Below are 18,633 nucleotides of genomic sequence, written 5' to 3' on the forward strand. Positions count from 1 at the left end.
TCCAGGTGCTAAGAAGGCCTGTCTGCAGTCCAGATTTGTCAAATTAGGTGCATAATGGAATGAAAAACACGACTAAGAATATCCCATACTGTAGAGCAACTGAAATCCTATATCAGGGAGTAAAGGGAAAACATTTAATTCTCAAAACTCTAGCAAATGGTCTCCTCAGTTCCTAAACATTTACAGAATTTTGTTAAATGAAGAGGTGAAGCAGCACAGTGTTAAACATGCTCTTGTCCCAACTTTTTTTGAAACATGTTGCTGGCATCAAATTCAAAAAAGTCCACATTTTCATTTTCAACATTTGATATGTTGTCTATGTCCTTTTTGTTGCTAAATATGGGCTTACGAGACTTGTATATTATCACATTCTGTTTTTATTTACATTTTACACAACGTCCCAACTTTTTCTGTTTTGGGGTTGTACATACACACAGACACACACCAACATTTGCAACGTGTGACTGCAGTGCAATCAATTGTTTCTAATACAAAAACAATCAGTTGTCTGCCATCATAGTGTGGGGCTTCCACAAAAGTCAGCATTTTCAGCTTCATAAGCCAGAACCCTCTGAGACAGACGCCTCCCACCTTTGATCAATAGAAACAGCATTTGCCATTGTTGAGCCTTTCCGAGAAGAAATGACTCTGCCCTCACAATTAGGAGGGCGGTATGTGAGTGTGTGTGTGTGCCTGCAGTGGATGGGTGATTTCATTTAGAAAAGGTTCCGCCAAACGCGCTGCTCACTGGCCCTAGATGCCCTGCGCTGGGGAGCCTGCTCATGAGCCTGTTGTATGCGGCTGCACAGAGCCGCTGTGGCAGACTGGGCTCTGTAAATAGCCCTGTTATGAGGGCCTAATTTGTAGCATATGGGCTGAGGCACATCCCCCTCACCTCTCAGAGGAAATGTCAGAATGGCAGCTACTGGTCAGTGCACAATTCAGGCTAATTATAAGTGTGTATGACTGTCAGTGTATGTGAATGCGAATGTGTGTGTGTGACACAGAGAGACAGTTTGGTGTGTCGCTCGTTCATTGCAGGCCATCAGTTGTATTAACCAACCATGCTCCAGATGTTGGTCTGGATCAAAGATGGCCTTTTATGATTTAATTAAGGGCCACATTGACTTGTGTACTGTCCAGAGCCATTATCATAAATAAAAGGCTAACTAAATAAAGGCAAACATCATGTCTGTGCCTGGATGTCATGTGACCAGCGCTGGAGCAGTGATTATTGTGATCAGGACTCTGTCCACATCCATCTCTAACCAGTCTCCTTCCACAGTCAAAGACAAGGGAATGGCCTTCAGTTCTGCTTCTCCGACAAGTTTTCTGAAAGCAACATCCACCACAGAACACTGATCTGACAAATAAGCTCTGTGAAATAATAGCTGATGTTATACAAATTCTATGCCTCCACCACTTTACACAGTTCCACGCATGTGAATTGTCAAAAGGCTTTTTCTGTGAATAATGTCTTCTTTAACCGTATGGAGCAGATTAAGAATGTTCTGCTTTCATGTTCAGGGTTTCTGTTTAAGAACTGGAGTAGACATGTGCATGGGAATAGCACAGAGAGGGTAAAAAAACATTTGGAAAAACTTATTAGAACATCAAAGTGGATGAGTGACACATGAATTTTTGTTGGTGACAAAAAAGTGTTCTGCAGATAAAAAAAAAAGTATGATCACAGATTAAACAGCACTAGTTATGACTGACATGGGATCAGCCATTCTTGGCACAGCTCAATATTTATAGACTGCATCCTTAATACTCTTATTCAAATTCATTTTCATGGTCTTAACCTCAGAGGATGACCATTTATATTCATACAATACCAATAAACACACACTGTGTTATTTATACTACACACTCTAAAAGTCAGCCTGCCTGCAGGCAGCAAAGCAAATCCCCAACTCTTGTATTAATACAGGCTGAAGAGTCAGCCTAAGATGTGCAAAGCAGGATGTAGCTTACATGCTTGACTGTATACAGTGCAAGGTACAGTAGGTATTAAGATTATGCAGACATTTGATTCCAAACCATATGCTTTATGGATGTGATACCATGTTGTGTGGATATGGTATACTTGCAACCACTAGAAAACTCACTCTAAAACATGCTGCAGTCATTTGTGTCTTGTCTAACAAATACATTTCAACCCAGCAGGGCCTGAAACACTGATCTGAAACACTGAACTGCTTACTGTAGTAAGGAAAGCAGCCTGACGGATTTGCCTCTGCCATGCTTTGCGTGAGCCTTGAGTGGCGTCCAGGTCAGTGCAAGCCTGACCGATGTAGGTCCCAGGCTAGACCTGCAGCCTCAGCACCACACCACCCCGTATGTGTCGTACGTCTGGGGATACGGGGCGGAATTCATCACACAGGACAGGCCCTGAAATAGGCTGCACAGTTACAGGGATGTATGAGTCAATGGGCAAACAATTGGCTTGTTTATAAGACATCCTCCACATTCCCAAGGCCAGCGCACTTAATCAGAGTGGAGCAGGGTCCATATCCAACACCTGTCCTCGGCCAGTCTCATCAGCTCCTGCCCACTCTCACCTGCAGTGGCGGCAGCGTGGCCCATCTCAGCACACTGCACACAGCTCAAAGTTTTTCAGTTTTTACTTTGACTGCAACTCTAACTTTAACCGGGTCTAACCGTCTAACAAGATTTGCTCTCGGGGTCCCCCTACAGTTGAGAAGCGCAATAATAAACAAACTAAAATAATAATCTTTTGCAACAAAGTATGAATATAACTCCGATAATATAGAGGGAATGCACGGACAGCAGTCTGTAGAAAAAAGATCTCAGAATTCCTGAAGCATAGCAGCTCTTATCTGTTTTGATTTCCGAGGGGGGATGGGGGGGGGGGGGGGGGGGGGGGCAAGTTTCCTACCCGAAGCTAGAAAGTAGAATGTCTGAGACCCGCTCAGACAATGACAGAAGTGTCGTTCGTCCAGTTATGAGGTTATGTGTCATCAAAATGATTTTGGAAACGTTATGTTAAGGTCAAAAAACTGTTAAGGGTGCCTTTAACTGAAGTACATCATCTCAGAAATAAAACAAATTTACCTTGGGTTGTAGAAAACTAAAGGATTCAATAACTAGAATTCATTGGACTGGGTTGATGCATCACAATTAGCAATTTTATTCTAGATTGTATGATGCAAAAATACTTATGTGCTTAAAGGCTACACCAGCACACCATCCACAACATGTTGTCTTGTTATCAGAGGCAAACCACAAGATTTCAGACACCTTTAGACAAAGTAAACCTCCTTGCAGTCTCAAAGGAGAGCAAAATCTCAACCTCATATAACCTTCATATAAAACCTATTTATGAATATCTTCGTAAAAAATGCATTGCATAGGAAAGGGATTTACATAATCATTTGTTGAGTTCAAAGAACTTCCATCTGGAGCCAATAGGACTGTCAGGTTGAGAAGTTTAAGCAGCTTAGTCCACTGCATACTGACGCGCAGAGAGGGCACATATAGATCATGCTTTCCTGCCGCATGTATCATACGACATTCAGCTGTGGCTGAGTCAGACAGCTAGCTTACTGGAGCTTAACAAGGAGTCTCCTGATTTTCTACTTCAGCACCAGTCAGAACAGAGGTAGGCTATTTAGCATTAACAGCTGCCCCTTACCAGCAACATAGTCCCTTTATACTAGCAACTTGTAGCAACCTGAATCCAAAGAAATGGCAACAAATGTGATATAGAAGCCTGTAAATGGAGGCTTGTGCACTAGTGATAACACAATCTGTGATTACAACCACAAAACAATTCCAACATTCCAAGTCTAAGGCAAGTGGAAAAACATTTTGCTCTAATGGCCTTTAAAAATCATGTGGGCATAAGGCCATAGAACAGATGCCAAATAAACGGGTTAGATTTCCACTTCATTTCATTATAAATGACAATCTGTCCATCTTTTATTTAATTTGAAAAAAGGGCTTTTTGGATATCTACAAGTGGTTAACCATTTGGCATCCCAGATTAATTCCCCACTCTGGAAAAAAATAGTGATCGAAACAGTAAAAACTGAATTAACAAAAACCTTCCTGTTAGTGCAACAGCTTGGGTACAATGACTAATCTCAGTGGGCCTGGCGTCCATGTTCGCGACGGCTCGTGCTCGTTGTTTGCCTCACCAGGGGATGGATTTGTTAATTTAGACAGAAGAGGTGGGCAGGCTAGTCACCTCCATCAAGACTACTCCTTTGAGGGGGCCCTCGATCGGGGGCCGGAGTCCGTGGAGAGTCTTGGTGTGGGCAGCTGGAGATGTGGGGTGAGGCAACATGATGTGGTCTGCTGGTTACATGCTGACAGGGCCCACTGCACGTGTCAGAGTATGTGTGTGTGTGTGTGTGTGTGTGTCTCTTGGTTAGCCTCAACACCTCCCTTCCCTCCCCACCCGCCCCCAACATCTCCCCAGCTTTCGTCTTGCCACCCCCCCCCCCCCCCGCCCCTCCAGGTGTCCTGTTGGATGGGCACTCCTCTCAGAGGATCTGCTCGGTGCTGGAGGCGGATATGTCCAGCAGTCTCCAGGCGGCGTTGGGGTTGAGCTCCTCCTGGTCCCGGCACAGCGCCCACACATACATCATCCGCAGTACCTTATCCTGTGGACCGGGGATAGGAGTCACTGCATTAGCTCACATTAGCATTTTATGTGTGTGTAAGAGAGTGTGTGTGTGTGTGTGTGTGTGTGAGTGTGAGTGATTGTGTGTGTGTGTGAGTGTGTGTATTCACTGTAAACACTTTTTGTGTTGTTGGGGCTCTCCACAGTTATGGAGGGTGCGCTGAATCTCTGACCACCAAGTACTTAAAATTTCCCCCCTCGATAAAATGGACAACTTGCAATGGTTGTGTTGGCCACACTGAGCAGAAAACCACATAAATCCCACAGACCTTTCGTTTCTTTTTTGGCAGCAGTGGTAAAGATCCCTAGAGCTGCTCAGTGAATGTCAGCTCTGTTGAAAAATGCCCCCGTAACAGCATGCAGTAGCAGTCGAGCTCTGAGGTCATTGGGGCAGATTTATAGCCCTGGGTTGGATTTAGCTGATGCCTGGGGTGACCAGGGCATGTTCATTCCAACAAGGGCATGTTCGTGCTGACCGTGCCCAGTAGTTAGCTGGTGAGATCAGTGTGGTAAATCACTGCTGGAGAAGCACCTCTCACACCCACTTGTCGTGATGCAAGATGCGTGATGCAATGGGTATTGGTCACATGTTGTTGATGTCACCTATGTGCTCACCGATTTCACAGCTGCAGTCAGCAAGGTGTGACCCTAACTAACCCTAGCTAGGTGGCCTGACATTCTCAACGCCACTATGAAAAAAAGGAAAAAAAAAAGAAAGAAAATGTAGTCAAACTTCAACATGACCTAAAACTTATGATGCTTACAAAGAGACTGATCTCCAAGACAACCAACTCTTTTGTGTGAGTGCTGCATGTTTAGGGAAAGGGTGAACTTCTACAGCAGAGGGTACATTTTATTGGCCATGCCTGATAGAGGTTAGCTACAGATGCTAACATCACTTAGAACAGCTTAGAACAGCGTTTGAGAGGAACTTACCGGGTCTCCCTCCACCACTTCTCCCTTAGGGTTACGAATCACCATCACCAGCTGAGCCTGAAACGTGATGATCAACACTGGGCCTTGGTCCATCATCTTCCCCATGGCAAGCTGCGTGAGCAAACACAAACAGATGTTAGCATTCAGAACACAAATTAATTGTTGTTATTTACATGAATAAAAAACATAAAGTATTTTTTTTTGATAAATAGTCAAACACTTCTAAAACCTCTGCCAAATGATCACACTCACATCTATATTGTCAATGTCAAGAATCTTGGAGTGAAACTGCAGCCCCATAGCCTTGGCCTGTTGTATGGGATGTGCGAGCTGACTGTATGTCTACAAAAAAAAGGCAGTCACATCACATGGTGATCTAATCAGACATGGTGTTGCCATCTTTATCTAAGTAGTCCTTTAAAATTGTACTTACAGCTTCGTAGCACCAATCTTTGAGCACTTCCAACTCTCCTTGGATCATAGACTATGGAACAGAGGCACAAAGTAAAGAAACCGACTAGAAGTTCACAGCAGAGCATGACAAAATCCTGTACATCTAATATGGAGACATAATATGTATTATATATATATATATTATATAATGCAAAGATGCATATCAAACCCTCTGTGAGAGGAGAGGGAGAAAAGGATCGGTAGAGACTAACCTCTAAAATGTTGGGGATGATGTCCTTCTCACACTGTTTGAGGAAGGAGTCCTTCTCGAAGGAGGGGTCCACCTTTATAATTTCTGTCAGCACTTCAGACATCTCAGTCTTGGAAAAGAGCCCACCTGCCAGACCACATCACAAGTGAACCCTTTTTCACAAATACCAAAGGCCCTCAAAATCAGGCTTATGGGGCAGTAGTATTTAGTATTTTTCACATATAAAATGACAAGCATACAGTACACACAATAAGAAAAAGGGTTCCAATGTGACTAGTTCTACATCAGGTTCTAAAGCAATTGAAAGCAGTGGTGTGTAGAGTGTGGATCTACCTATCAGGTCGGTCATTTTATCAGTGACGGCACGCGAGGCCCTAATGAGGGCATTATCGCTTTCATCATACTTCATCTTCATCTCGAAGAATCCTAAGGAAGAAGGGCAAAAAAAAAAAAAAAGAGTCAATACACCCTGTGCATACACCCACCTTCAAATCACATCCAACCGATGGCTGTCTGCCTCCAAACTAAATGACTCCAATGGGACTGCATCAGCCTCTCCTCAGAGACTGACTATTCTCTCAGTCTCAGCAACTTAACATCTCCAAGACAACCCAGGCAGTAACGGAGGAGCTCCTTCACCAAGACTTTTTCTGGCTGCTTACGAATCAACACGTGAACCAAATGCAAGTGGAATATTGAAAACTAAGCGCATGGATGCCCTTAGTGGCTGAAGCCCTCATGTCAAAACTGAAGCTATGATGGATTGCCTGTAATTTCTGGACAGCATACTAAAGTCAACTGGCCCTGTGCGTTCACACTGCACCGGTCTTCACAACTGACCAAACTAGAGGAGCACGGAGCACCACTCCCAGATGGTCTACTGGATCTCTGGTGTACTCATTACCAGGTCCTCGTTAGTGATACCTCATTAGCCACAAGGTTAATGAAGATTCCAAGGAACAGTAAAAACGTTTACCAGAACATTCAGCAGCCGTTAGGGCCCATTGAAGTAGTACCAGCAATTATCAACATTACGTATAACATATTTTACATAAAATAAAATTCCTCTCTCTCTCTCTCGCTCACAATTAATCTAAATCTGTTGAGCTTATCAGCTTTAAATATGGCTAATATTTAATATTTTCAAGCAAGACAACTGAAACATTTTAAGCAAACCAAAATTATACTCTTGTCAATGCTGTTTGGAGGTTTTGTACTAACTCACAGCACCATCTACTGGTCAAATGCAACACACACTGACAGGTATAGGTTACAAATACCAGTCTTCAGGCATTAAAGCTTTTGACATATCAAACCACTAATAATAGCACAGTTAGAACTCAATTACACTTGGTACTAGACTCATTTCAGGATAAATATGCTTACTGTTGAACACAACATTGTTGTCCTTGAACTCTTTCCACTGCTGGTACCATTTGGAGTCCTTGTGCAGGACGACTCCCATAGCCTCCCTGAGGAAACATGCCCACAAAAATGTAAAACCTTTTGGTAAACCTGTGGTAACAACAAAGTTAAGCATGTGCCGCTTATCTCCTGAATGTTTTGTTGTGGTAAACACGAATTTCCAACATATTCTTAACACATTACTCATCTATACACTGCACAAACAGTAACACCCTAAAGAGAAACAAATCATGATGTCAACTTTAATAGCACATAGAAAAACAGACGGCTTGTCAGCAGCTGACATACTCATTAGCCTCAAAGACTTTGGATTCGTTGCCAGCAGTCTTGGATGAGAAATCACTTCGCTTCCGTAATCTGGCTGGAGGTCTGTAGGGTCCACTCTGTCCAAGGTCACCTATTTCTTTCTTGACAGTTTCCATGCCCTATGCAAACAAAGAAGTGAATAGTTTAATCACTTTTCTTAAGATTTTATTTTGCTGTATGGTGTGACTAGTCTTTTCTTTTACAAGTCACTCACACACTCCACCACAAACCCTTTCAAGGTGAACAGGGAATGATGTAGAACATTATGTTTTGTGTCTCTGTTGACTCAACCTGAGACTGTGTGAGTCTGTTTATAAAAGTTACCAATATAAATATTTAGTGACAGCTCTTCCTCCTAGGCTAAACAGACACTTACCATATTTATAAGCATTCAAGCACCAAAAGTGCACTTATAAAAACATATCTAAAACACTGTTAAACAAGACAACAAAAGAAAATTGGACAATGTTTCGTATTTCCTCTGCCTCAGCTACACTGTTTAGCATAACATTAGCTAGCTTTATGGGTTGCTAAGATACAAGAGCATCCTGTCATATGACATCCTTTTTTACAAGATATAAATCTTAGATCATTTGTGTAATCTGTGTCTTGTAGTTATCAGTTTGAATTGTTTTGTTATATTGTGTAGTACAGCGCCATGTTAAGCCAACCATCATGACCGTGTGATACCTGTGATATAGCTTTAAAAGCACCAGTCTTGCCCAGTTTTTCTCCACTTTTGGTCACGGTCTCTGCGGAGGTTTTGGCGGTCTTGGCTGCCTCCTCCACCCCTTCTTTGATTTTCTTGCCCAGATCTGTACGAGTCACCTCTTCCAATCCCTAAAGTCATAAAAACAAACTGAACATGTTGCCCAAGAACTTTACATGAGCTGTTGTCCATACTGAAGTCATTGCAAGGTCAGTTATATGGCCATCTTTACAACAGCATTCGGTTGCTGTGTTATAGCAAAAAAGACTGCAAAGACTGTAATGAAACTAAAGCACACACAAGGCCACCAATGACTGCACTTTTACCTCCTTGACAGATTCTGACAGGGATCCAAGTGTCTTCTTTAGAACTTCAGATGTTTTTACCGTTTCAGACTCAATGGTTTTCTAAAATCAGATAAACATTGCGTGAGAAGGCACCATTTCTTTATACAAAGATTGAAAGATAGGACCGTGGCAATGTTTGGTGTTGGAAGATATGTTATCTTAATGGTAATTGCTCACAAATTTTCGTCTGGCTTGCTTAAGAGCGTCGGATTCCTCCAACTTTTGGGCTTCTTCACGAAATTTCTTAATGCTTTCTTTCATCTCTTTGTTTTTACTGAGCTCCTGCTTCAGATTATCCAAAAACTCCCCCAAGAATCCTTTGCGACCACCACCAGATGCATACCGCACCTACACAAGTTGAACATAGAATACAAAAACATATTACTGTTCTTTATGTCCTCACTATAATTAGGTTTCAATAAGTAAATTGCACACTACAGATTAGAACATTATTTGTTTAGACAGTGATTTTCAACTTTCACATTTTAACAAATGTTTCTTACCTGTGATGAACTTGTGACAGACCCACATATTCTGTACACATGGGCTCTCTTGTGTAGGGTCGTGTACGACCGACTGGACAAAAGCAGACAGCTTCTTCTGACACATAGCTGGCATGACAAAGGTATATTTCAAAGTGTTGACATTACAACTGTTGTTCGTTATTGTACAAATATCAGCTATAAGTGCCGTCAGGGTCATAAGATTATTCGTTTTCTAGCCAAATCGTCAAACATAGTTATTATATATGTCAATATATACGTTAAAATTTTACGACAATGGTGACATTTTCATTTAAGCTAAGTAAACTCCTACAAAAATAGCCTTTACCGCAATTACTAGTTTAAATCTATGTAAGCGGTATATTCGCCCCTTGTCTTCACGACATATAACAGTTTTTAAAAGCCAAGTTACCTACAGAAAGTAGCTTAATAGCTGCTTTTGTTAGCGATAGTAAACTGTTCCATGTAACATTACAGCAGGCCCACGAGATCACACCGGTATGAGCATCCGATATACCTAGTTCAGCCCCGAAACAGCCCAAATCAAGACCAACGATTGCTCTATACGATTAGGCTCAATAATAAAATGTGTTCTACGACAAACAATTACATATTAGTTTCCAGATATTACAACATTAGCGACATAACTGTGTGGGGTAGGTAGTCTCACCTGATAACACTGACACAAGGAGGCCGCCATCTTGATCACATAGCCGTGACCTCTTTGGCAGCTGACCTTCTGACGCAGTTCAGGAGGAGGAGCCATTATTTTGCATACTGTACCAGACAATGTCTAATAGGAACTGTACTGGGAATATAAATTATGTCGGCAAGCTTGCGTTGTTTTGACTAATGTATCTGAATTTAGGCGAACGTACGTATTTTTGCTAGATGCCGAGCAAAACTATTTAGTTTGTAGCCAGAACACCTGCTCACCAGTTTTACCGTCAATGTACGCACACAATTTGTACAGGAATCGTAGGCGCTCTTTAGCACTGTACCAGACGTTACCTTCGCATGCAGCGACAAATATTGGAGATGTAGTGGAAATTTTACAACTCTGGTCTTGAGAAGTCAAAGAGCACAAGAATAAAATGAAAGGCAAATTCATAGATCAACTTTGAAAGGCCACCACGGAGAACAGTAGTGTGATGTGCATAGTGGCATTCATTTCAATCAAATATGATTTGCCATAGTCAATCCTGTCTAAATTAAGTAACGCATTCCACTGCGAAAAACTAGAAATGTGACAGTATAATAAAGTGTGTATAGGGAATGAAAATCTAAATCGTCATATGACAAACGGTGAGGCAAAAAAAGACATTGCAGACAAGACTGAAAAACTTGAAGGTTTTGATGTTTATTAACAAACCTTACACAAAAAGGCAAGAAACAAGCATCATAAAAAGGGGGGAAAATTAAAATTTGGTCACTAAAACTGATTCAGGCAAAAACTAAAAGTGCAAACATAATGCACCATCACAAATATCTAACGAACAAAAACAATTGGAAGGTCTGTAGTGGGCAGGAGATCGGCAAATTGGATGAAGCTGTTGGTTTATGCATTTCTGTCGATCCTGACGTCGATTTCTCTCCCATTCAGCCTGTAACCGTTCATGGTGCGGCATGCCCGCTCGGCGGTCTCAGGGTTGTCAAAACGAACTACGCCACACCCTTTGGATTTCCCGTTCTCCATCTTGATATCAGCATACTGCACAATACCTGTGGGTTAAAAAAATATATTCTAATCACGAAGCTCAGAATGTATTTAGAGTATTTAGTATGTGGCCTTGGAGTATTGGTTGAGTAAAGATGAGCATGTGCCCTTACCACAAGAATTGAAGGTGTCTTTCAGCATCTTCCAGGTAAAGTCGAATGGCAGCTACAAAGGCACAACGAAGAACTTACGTTATTCAAAGATGATCCATACATATTTACTACTAAGAATGATCACACCTGAACTTTCAGCAAAAAGCAGGAGGCCACATACATTTCTGACAAAGATCTGGCAGCCCTTCCTGGCATTGACACCGGCTCCAGGACCACCAGCACCTGCTCCACCGAAGGGGTTGTTGAAGTTGCCGCGGTCCATGTCGGCCGGTCGGTCAAACTGGCCTCCCACTCCGGCTGACCCCATGCGGTCCATGTTGGAGCCCATGCGGTCCAGCCCAGTGGCCGGGAAGCGGTCAATACCAGCAGAACCCATGCGGTCGAAGTTGGTGCCCATGCGGTCTATGCCAGTGTTCATCCTATCCATACCACCCATGGGGGAGTTGAAGTCCATCCCTGCACTCATGCGCTCTAAACTGGACGGGCCCAGGCGGTCAAAGCCAGCAGGGCCCAGTCGGTCCACGCTGGAGCTCATACGGTCCAGGCCGGTACCCAGCCTGTCCATACTTGGCCCCAGCCGGTCCAGACCAGAACCCATCCGGTCAAAGCCAGTACCCAGCCTGTCCAGATCAGAGACGCGGTCCATACGATCCATTCCCATGCGGTCCATCCCAGAGCCCATGCGGTCCATCCCAGAACCCATTCTGTCCATCCCAGAGCCCATGCGGTCCATGCCCATGGAGTTGCCTATAAAATTGGGGAGGGAAATTGTGGCGTGGCAAAGCAAAGTAAGGTGCGTTCATATACAAAAACACTTAGAATACATCCTAGCATTATGAGCATGCCAATGGTACCTACCCATTCCTCTGTCAAAAGAGTCTCCAAAGTTATTGCGAGACATGGCCATGTCATTGCGACCAAACTCTCGGTCAAAGGCGCCACCAATACGATCCATGTCTGATGAGGAAAATCATAGTTAGTAAATCAAATTGGAGACAGACGGCACATACAAACAAGAAACACAAAAAATAAAATTGATTTACCATTCATTCTTCCCATTCCAGAGGGTCCGAAGCGATCCATGTTGTTCATTCCACCAAAGTTGTCCATACCTAGTAAGATGCATATATTGGAATCTTTGAGTCTATGCGGCAAGTCAGAGCAAGTTGAGTTTAAACAACTGTTCAACTTTCACTACATGTTTTTATACTAAAATTCAAAACATAAATCCCCAGTAAGTTCAACTAGTATGAATCAACTAGTATGAATTGTAGAGTACAAACATAAAGTGGTCATAATATTTATCCTGATACATCATGGACAAACGCATAGTTGAGTTTAATTGTCCATAACAGTATAAAAGTAGCATCAACTCCTGGAATTTAATACTGAACATACCTCCTCCCATACGACCCATGCCTCCTCCAAAGCCCATTCCATCCATTCCTGAGAAGAGAAATTAATATTAAATGTAGGCAAATAAAAGGAGCAAGTGAATCTGCTGGACTTGGCATCGTTGATTTACCTCCAGGGCCCATGTTACCCATACCGCCACCGCCGCCACCACCACCACCACCGCCGCCGCCACCACGGTTGAGCTGAGTGGCATCAATGGGCTGCCCACCTGGTCCAAGTCCAAGCCCAATTCCACTCAAGCCACCTGAAAAAAAAATCAAAGTGAGGCTTAAAACTTCATTGCTTGTTATAAATTCAAGAAAACAAAAAAAACCTGGGATGAATCACTTACGTGGGAGGGCTGGTGGTCTGTCTGGTGGTGCAAAGTCTCCTTTTGGCAGAGACTTCTCATCCTGCAAATCAATTACATACATAGATGTTAGTTCAGTTATTCTTTGTTCAAACATGAACATTTGTGTGTGTGTGTGTGTGTGTGTGTGTATGTATATATATTATATATGCAGCGTTTTGATACACACAAAACACTGCTTTTCATAATGATGTGTCCCAGTGATTGAGGATAGAACCAGCAGACAATAAACACACTGGCACCGAAGACATAGCACTGGCATTTTTTTGCCTCCGTACATTACACACACAAGTACTGAAGTTAACAAGCACATGCCAAGAAATGGAGGGGAAACACTAACATTTTTAACTGCAAAAATGAATTTGCTTTAAAAATCACAGTACACTCACCAGTTTCACATGCATAACACGGTTGAAGAGGAGTTGTCCATTGAACATAGCTTTGCATTTATTAAGGAAAACACCAAAAAACAAACATAACACAGAAAACATTCACTGAAGTAAGACCACAGCTATACCCTGCTTCAGGAACAAGAGTGTGTATATTATTTAAGGATACAGACTGCTTGCACGGCTTCAATTGGCATGTCAAAGGTAACAGTTCCCATTCCCCTGCTCTTCCCGTCCTTGTCTTCAAGGATATCAGCACGGACTACAACACCTGCCATGCCAAACACCTCCTTCAGTTTTTTCCAGCCCACCTTATAATCCAGCTGAGGAAGAAAGGTGACATATTAGGAGATGAAAACTTAAAACTACTTTATTAAGAATTATGGAGTTCAAACAAAGTTCAGAAACATGGTGGGATTTTGCTCTCAAACATCAATGTTAAATTAGGATCAGTCATGGCAAGGCTGGGCATTACTATTAAGACAAGCAACCTGTATTCAACAGGAGTCACCACATTTTGCTACAACTCATGACCGATTCCTAACTATGTTAATGTATTTAGCTGACGCCTTTATCCAAAGCGACTTACATACTATATTGTAAGGGGCAAATCTCCCTGGAACAACTAGGCATTGTATGAAAATCTGAAGCTTGTATGCTGCAGTTAAAACTATTATTCAAAGTTCTTTCATCTTACATTCGCCACAAACACGGTGCTTCCGATTTTCCCAGACTGCAGCCCATGGATGATCTCATTGGGAATGTTGGGGTTGTTCAGTAGGCTGGGGGGAATGTTGACCATAGGTGGGGCCCCTGGACCAGGTCCCATTCCCATGCCCATACCACCTCCCATGTTGCCACCCATATTGCCGCCCATGTTACCACCCATATTGCCACCCATGCCACCCGGGGGACCACCGCCACCGCCTCCCTGAGACCTGTGGGCCTCCCGCTGGGCAATCATGCCATCTGGGTCCTGGGAGGGCGAAGGAAAAATGGTGTTAATCTGTGCCATGTCAAAAAGGATCGACTCTTTAGATGAGTAGTATAGTTTGCCGTTAGGTTAACTCACTTCCTTGACTTTAAGAGGACGCCCATTGAGATTGTGCTTGTTCACCTTCTCCACAGCTTTCTTCATGAGCTCTTCAGTCCTGAACTCAACAATTCTACAGGGGTAAAAACCACAGTATGTTAACAAACCACATGAAACAAATAATTATAATAATAATAATAATAATAATAATAATAATAATAATAATAGTGTTTTAAAGGCATAAGTACTTAAAATGCAATACTTAAGTTACAAGCATTGCACTTTGTTGTGTGTATGTGCTAATAGCTCATATGAAGTGTATGTGTGTCCATGAGCTTGTTAGTTTTTAAGCACCCATTTATTAATGTCTTTTTAAACGCACTGCCTAAAACTGATGAGAAACAATATTTTGTTTCTTCGGTGTGTCTGAGTACTCCGAGATGACAAATAAAGCAAATCTTGAATCCACTTACGCACACCCCTTTTGTTGATTGATGCAATCACATTGGGATAATCAGGCATGTAAAAAAAGCACATAGTTAGACAAGGCACACGGTAGATCACACTCATGACATGAAAAAACAAGTGGAAGCTTTGACACCCAATTCAAAACAGTTACTTATGATACTTGATAGCTGTGTTAAAGCATAAAACTTACACCAATGCAAATATTCACCCAGAGGTTTCTTCTCTACCTCACAAATGACCTCACTTTTCATCAGGCAGAGTTCCACACCACAGAATTACTCCATTAGAGGGAAGTTGTAGGCATGCTTAGGTGCAACAATGCTATGTCCATCTTTCAACCTTGCCTAAGGCTAGATCCCATTAGTCCCACATGAACAAAATCCGACAAACAGAGAAAGGCAGAGCCAAAATCCTGCTCAGTCTCAGTCAGTAGCAACCCAACCCTGTGGCTCACTTCAGAACCACCATCTCTGCTGCACCTGCTTTTTCGCCGAATGTGCCCCCAGAGAGACACTTCTCAAGACTGGGCAGGCCTTCATATATACTCCCCTTTCAGAAAGAAAAGTAAACTCAAGCGGACAAACAGAGGTTCGTCTCTTGCACTTACCCTTGATTTGCCTTCTGCGTCCATTAAGTGCTCCACGTACGTAACCTCACCCACTACAAATCAGATTCCAGACGACACACACCAAGGGAGAGAAGCCAAGAGAACAATGGGGGTTTAGAGTAGACACACAACCGGGCAGTGACAGAGCTCGGCCTGCGTATCCAGAGCTTCCACCCCCAGAACCTCAGCGGCACAATGCTGGTACAGGTCTACAAAAAGCAAGCTTACAAATCAAATAAATGTCTTCTTATGCTGTCCTTGCCAAATCCTCCACACCATGAGCAACTTGAGTGAAGTGTCACCATAAATCACAAATCAATTGAAATCTTCCAATTGAAAAGATCTTCACCATGGCCGTTTGGGTTAGGATGATTACCTACATCACTACAATCGAGTCTTGCCAGGATCCACAACCGTCTATCCAAGACCTGAAGCATTGACACCCATAAGTTAATGATAAAAATTGAAATTACAACCATGTCGACAACTGATGAAGCCATGAAGCCTGATCTAAATTACCCCTTTAGGAATCATAACCCATGGATTAAGTAATTGCACAAACGGAGAGCCCTCCAAAGAGGTTATGCAGAACCTTTAGGCTGCAAGGTTTTGGAGGCGTACAGAGACAGGCATACAAAACTGCAAACCACATGTCTTGGTTTGATTTTTTTTTTTTATATAGATAAATAACCACCAAAACTAAATGCATCAAATACAACCAAGCAATGATTAAACATTATCCATCCCTCGACTGAACAAGGACAAGCTTAAGAAGCTGCTTTACTTTGTAGACCTGTACCCCAAGACTTCTCAAAAACACATCCATACAATGTACAACATGAAGATCTGCTGACAACATTTCGCTGTGGCAAACCTAAAAAAGAAAATGCAATTTAATGCTACATTCAGTCTTTTCCAAATGACACTATGATGCAAGTGTGAAATCAGCCAAGACTTGATAGATTATCCATATGGAGGCTACTGATAATAGCCATGTTTAACTAACCTAGCCAAAACGTTTTGCCATTGCATTGGTTAAGTATAGATATGCTACACTCAGGCTTATCACCGAGTACTACTGTGGCAAACAGTGCTCTGACAGACTCCAAGATCATATGTAATCAGAGGCTAATGATGGAATTTCAATGCTGGTACCTAACCATACAAAACATTTCTCCATTAAGTTCACTTGGTCACAGAATATTTCATTCAGAGCATACTTGGTGCCTCATGTGGTAATTTTGCCCTTGATGTTTCCAACTACCATCGTTAAAGTGTTGGTGATGGTGAGGGCTCAGGCACAATTGAATGCAATATTCTATGCAAATATCAGACACACTGTGTCTATATTGAATGCTTCTCACCATTTAACTGACCGCCAAATAACAAAGATTTCGGCGTCCCAAAGGAATAATGGATGCTTAGCGACAAACACAACTTTCCCCACGAAATAAACAAGTTCGCCACGGACTGGAACGAAATTGCTACACTATCAGCAGCAGTCAGCAACCAGTAAGCATAGCGACTACAAATAGATTAGTCCGAGTGCTGTGTCCATTACAGGAGATCAACGCGGTCGCGCTTGGTCCGACGTCCATTCCAGAGATTTAAATCTGACGATTGCGAGACACCTACCTTTCTCCTTCATGAGGTCTTTCAGAGATTGCCATTTCACGTCGTATGGGATATTGCTGACAAAGACTCTGTATCTCTTGGAGGGGTTTCCATAGGGCTCGAAGCGGCCGCCACCTCCACCGCGCTTCTGGGGCCTCTCTTTCCTGGATTCGTGGTTGGCCTTGCCATTCACCTCACTGGTAAAAGAAATAATAACATAAAAAAAAAAAAAAATGAAATCACCAATTACGCTCTTCAAACGCTACGAACTCACGTTGCTGTAAAGAAAACATGGTGTACGTTAACGTTAGCAAGCCAGATAACCTGTCCGCGTGGTTCCTACACAATAGCACTTGCACGGATTAGCCAGTCGACATTAGCTGACTAGCCTATTTATAAACAAGCCATCGTTCATGTTTACTGGGGTGCTACTAGCTTGAGAGTCATATCAAACTGTATTTACTCATGTGTAACATTGCATTCAAGCGACGATTTTACTAAATGCGATTGTTTCTTGCGGGTGTTAACCATTTACCATTAACTTTCGGTAATGGTGAACAAACACACATGGGTAACGTTCGTGTTGCATGGTGTTAACTACATGATGCTTAAGCATCTGATAAACCTGTTTTTATGTTTCCAGTCTTAACATGGGTTGGTTTATTAACTACGACATGCAAGTCGCTAGCTGTCTAGCTAGCCTCCTTGCTAACTTAGCTAGTGGGCAGGCCATTGTTCTGTCGGCCATCAGCAGCGCACAACATGTCGACAAATACACCACCATTTAAGATTAATTACATATATCTAACCCAATCTACAGGTTAATGCATCCTATATACACACACACAACCGCTTCTTTCGTATATTACAGCCGTGTAAAGTCATCACATGCGTCCAACGTCGACTCACCCCTGGCCTGGTTTCTCAGGTGCGGCCTCAGTCGACATTTTGGCTTGATATTTAATCGTAGAAAGCCAAACAATTTCCCGCAGAGGTTTGCTGAATATAGAAGTCTTCCAAGAATGGCCGTGTGTTCAGATTTATGTTAGTAAGCTCGGTCACGTTCCTTGAATTTCAACTCACAAAATTACGCGGTTCAGAATTTCCCAGTGCTAAATGTCTGACTGGTTGAAATGGCGGATAAAAAGAGCGCAACGAGTCGTTTTATCGGCAAACTTGCATGCTGGGAAATCTCTTTGACGCAGAAACCGTTTCTATCGCGACCACTCTCGTGACCTGACCACATCTTGCCTGAAAACCATGTCCCTAAACACCCGCCTTGTTTGACTAAATGTTAAAAGTACTTTGTTATAACTTAACTATTAATTCATGCGCTGTAATATGTAATATGCGACACCATTCGTAGATGCTATTGCATTTGTTCGG

The 18,633-nt window shown here is 42.5% G+C and overlaps 3 protein-coding genes and 1 non-coding gene across 5 annotated transcripts in view; all 4 read right to left on the minus strand.

The window, feature by feature from the left end:
* LOC121677976 overlaps window positions 1-4,312 on the minus strand; it is a 28,995-nt gene extending 24,683 nt beyond the window's left edge. Inside the window, exon 1 of the mRNA XM_042057132.1 lies at window positions 4,214-4,312. Within this exon, the coding sequence (XP_041913066.1) occupies window positions 4,214-4,312 (99 nt within the window). The remainder of the gene's footprint in view (window positions 1-4,213) is intronic.
* On the minus strand, window positions 3,131-10,277 carry timm44 (translocase of inner mitochondrial membrane 44 homolog (yeast)). Its single transcript, XM_042057623.1, has 13 exons — window positions 10,212-10,277; window positions 9,542-9,649; window positions 9,216-9,386; window positions 9,018-9,098; window positions 8,673-8,822; window positions 7,965-8,101; window positions 7,638-7,723; window positions 6,585-6,677; window positions 6,253-6,377; window positions 6,021-6,071; window positions 5,840-5,929; window positions 5,588-5,698; window positions 3,131-4,631 (listed from the first exon to the last, which is right to left on the minus strand). Exons 1-13 carry the CDS (start codon window positions 10,239-10,241, stop codon window positions 4,512-4,514), a joined length of 1,353 nt encoding a protein of 450 aa, XP_041913557.1. The 5' UTR covers window positions 10,242-10,277; the 3' UTR covers window positions 3,131-4,511.
* A 600-nt stretch (window positions 10,278-10,877) lies between these two features.
* Window positions 10,878-18,403, minus strand: hnrnpm (heterogeneous nuclear ribonucleoprotein M). 2 transcript variants are annotated; one of them, XM_042111654.1, is made up of 16 exons: window positions 18,157-18,403; window positions 17,269-17,444; window positions 15,634-15,686; window positions 15,032-15,039; window positions 14,598-14,691; window positions 14,223-14,501; window positions 13,695-13,848; window positions 13,526-13,575; window positions 13,119-13,179; window positions 12,897-13,031; window positions 12,770-12,817; window positions 12,415-12,483; window positions 12,230-12,328; window positions 11,532-12,118; window positions 11,372-11,423; window positions 10,878-11,263 (listed from the first exon to the last, which is right to left on the minus strand). In XM_042111654.1, exons 1-16 carry the CDS (start codon window positions 18,192-18,194, stop codon window positions 11,100-11,102), a joined length of 2,067 nt encoding a protein of 688 aa, XP_041967588.1. In that variant the 5' UTR covers window positions 18,195-18,403; the 3' UTR covers window positions 10,878-11,099. The 2 variants fall into 2 exon arrangements, with proteins under 2 accessions (XP_041967588.1, XP_041967589.1); XM_042111655.1 differs by lacking the exons at window positions 15,634-15,686; window positions 18,157-18,403 and having other exon boundaries at window positions 17,269-17,401.
* On the minus strand, window positions 13,327-13,464 carry LOC121678595. Its single transcript, XR_006021277.1, has one exon. It is a non-coding gene; the product is annotated as a small nucleolar RNA SNORA57 (small nucleolar RNA).
* Window positions 18,404-18,633: the final 230 nt, after the last annotated feature.

Source organism: Alosa sapidissima, chromosome 12 (assembly GCF_018492685.1).
Source record: "Alosa sapidissima isolate fAloSap1 chromosome 12, fAloSap1.pri, whole genome shotgun sequence".
NCBI lineage: Eukaryota > Metazoa > Chordata > Actinopteri > Clupeiformes > Clupeidae > Alosa > Alosa sapidissima.

Excerpts from the sequence above, each read along its gene's own strand:
- timm44 (XM_042057623.1), bottom strand. The coding sequence starts at position 10,241 with ATGGCGGCCTCCTTGTGTCAGTGTTATCAG. Across the intron at positions 9,387-9,541 it reads CTGTCACAAGTTCATCACAG|GTGCGGTATGCATCTGGTGG; the intron begins GTAAGAAACATT and ends CAACTTGTGTAG. Across the intron at positions 6,378-6,584 it reads TAAAATGACCGACCTGATAG|GTGGGCTCTTTTCCAAGACT; the intron begins GTAGATCCACAC and ends GTGGTCTGGCAG.
- hnrnpm (XM_042111654.1), bottom strand. The coding sequence starts at position 18,194 with ATGTCGACTGAGGCCGCACCTGAGAAACCAGGCCAGGG. Across the intron at positions 15,687-17,268 it reads AGACCTCATGAAGGAGAAAG|TGGGTGAGGTTACGTACGTG; the intron begins GTAGGTGTCTCG and ends TCTGATTTGTAG. Across the intron at positions 12,484-12,769 it reads CATGGGTCGTATGGGAGGAG|GTATGGACAACTTTGGTGGA; the intron begins GTATGTTCAGTA and ends GCATCTTACTAG.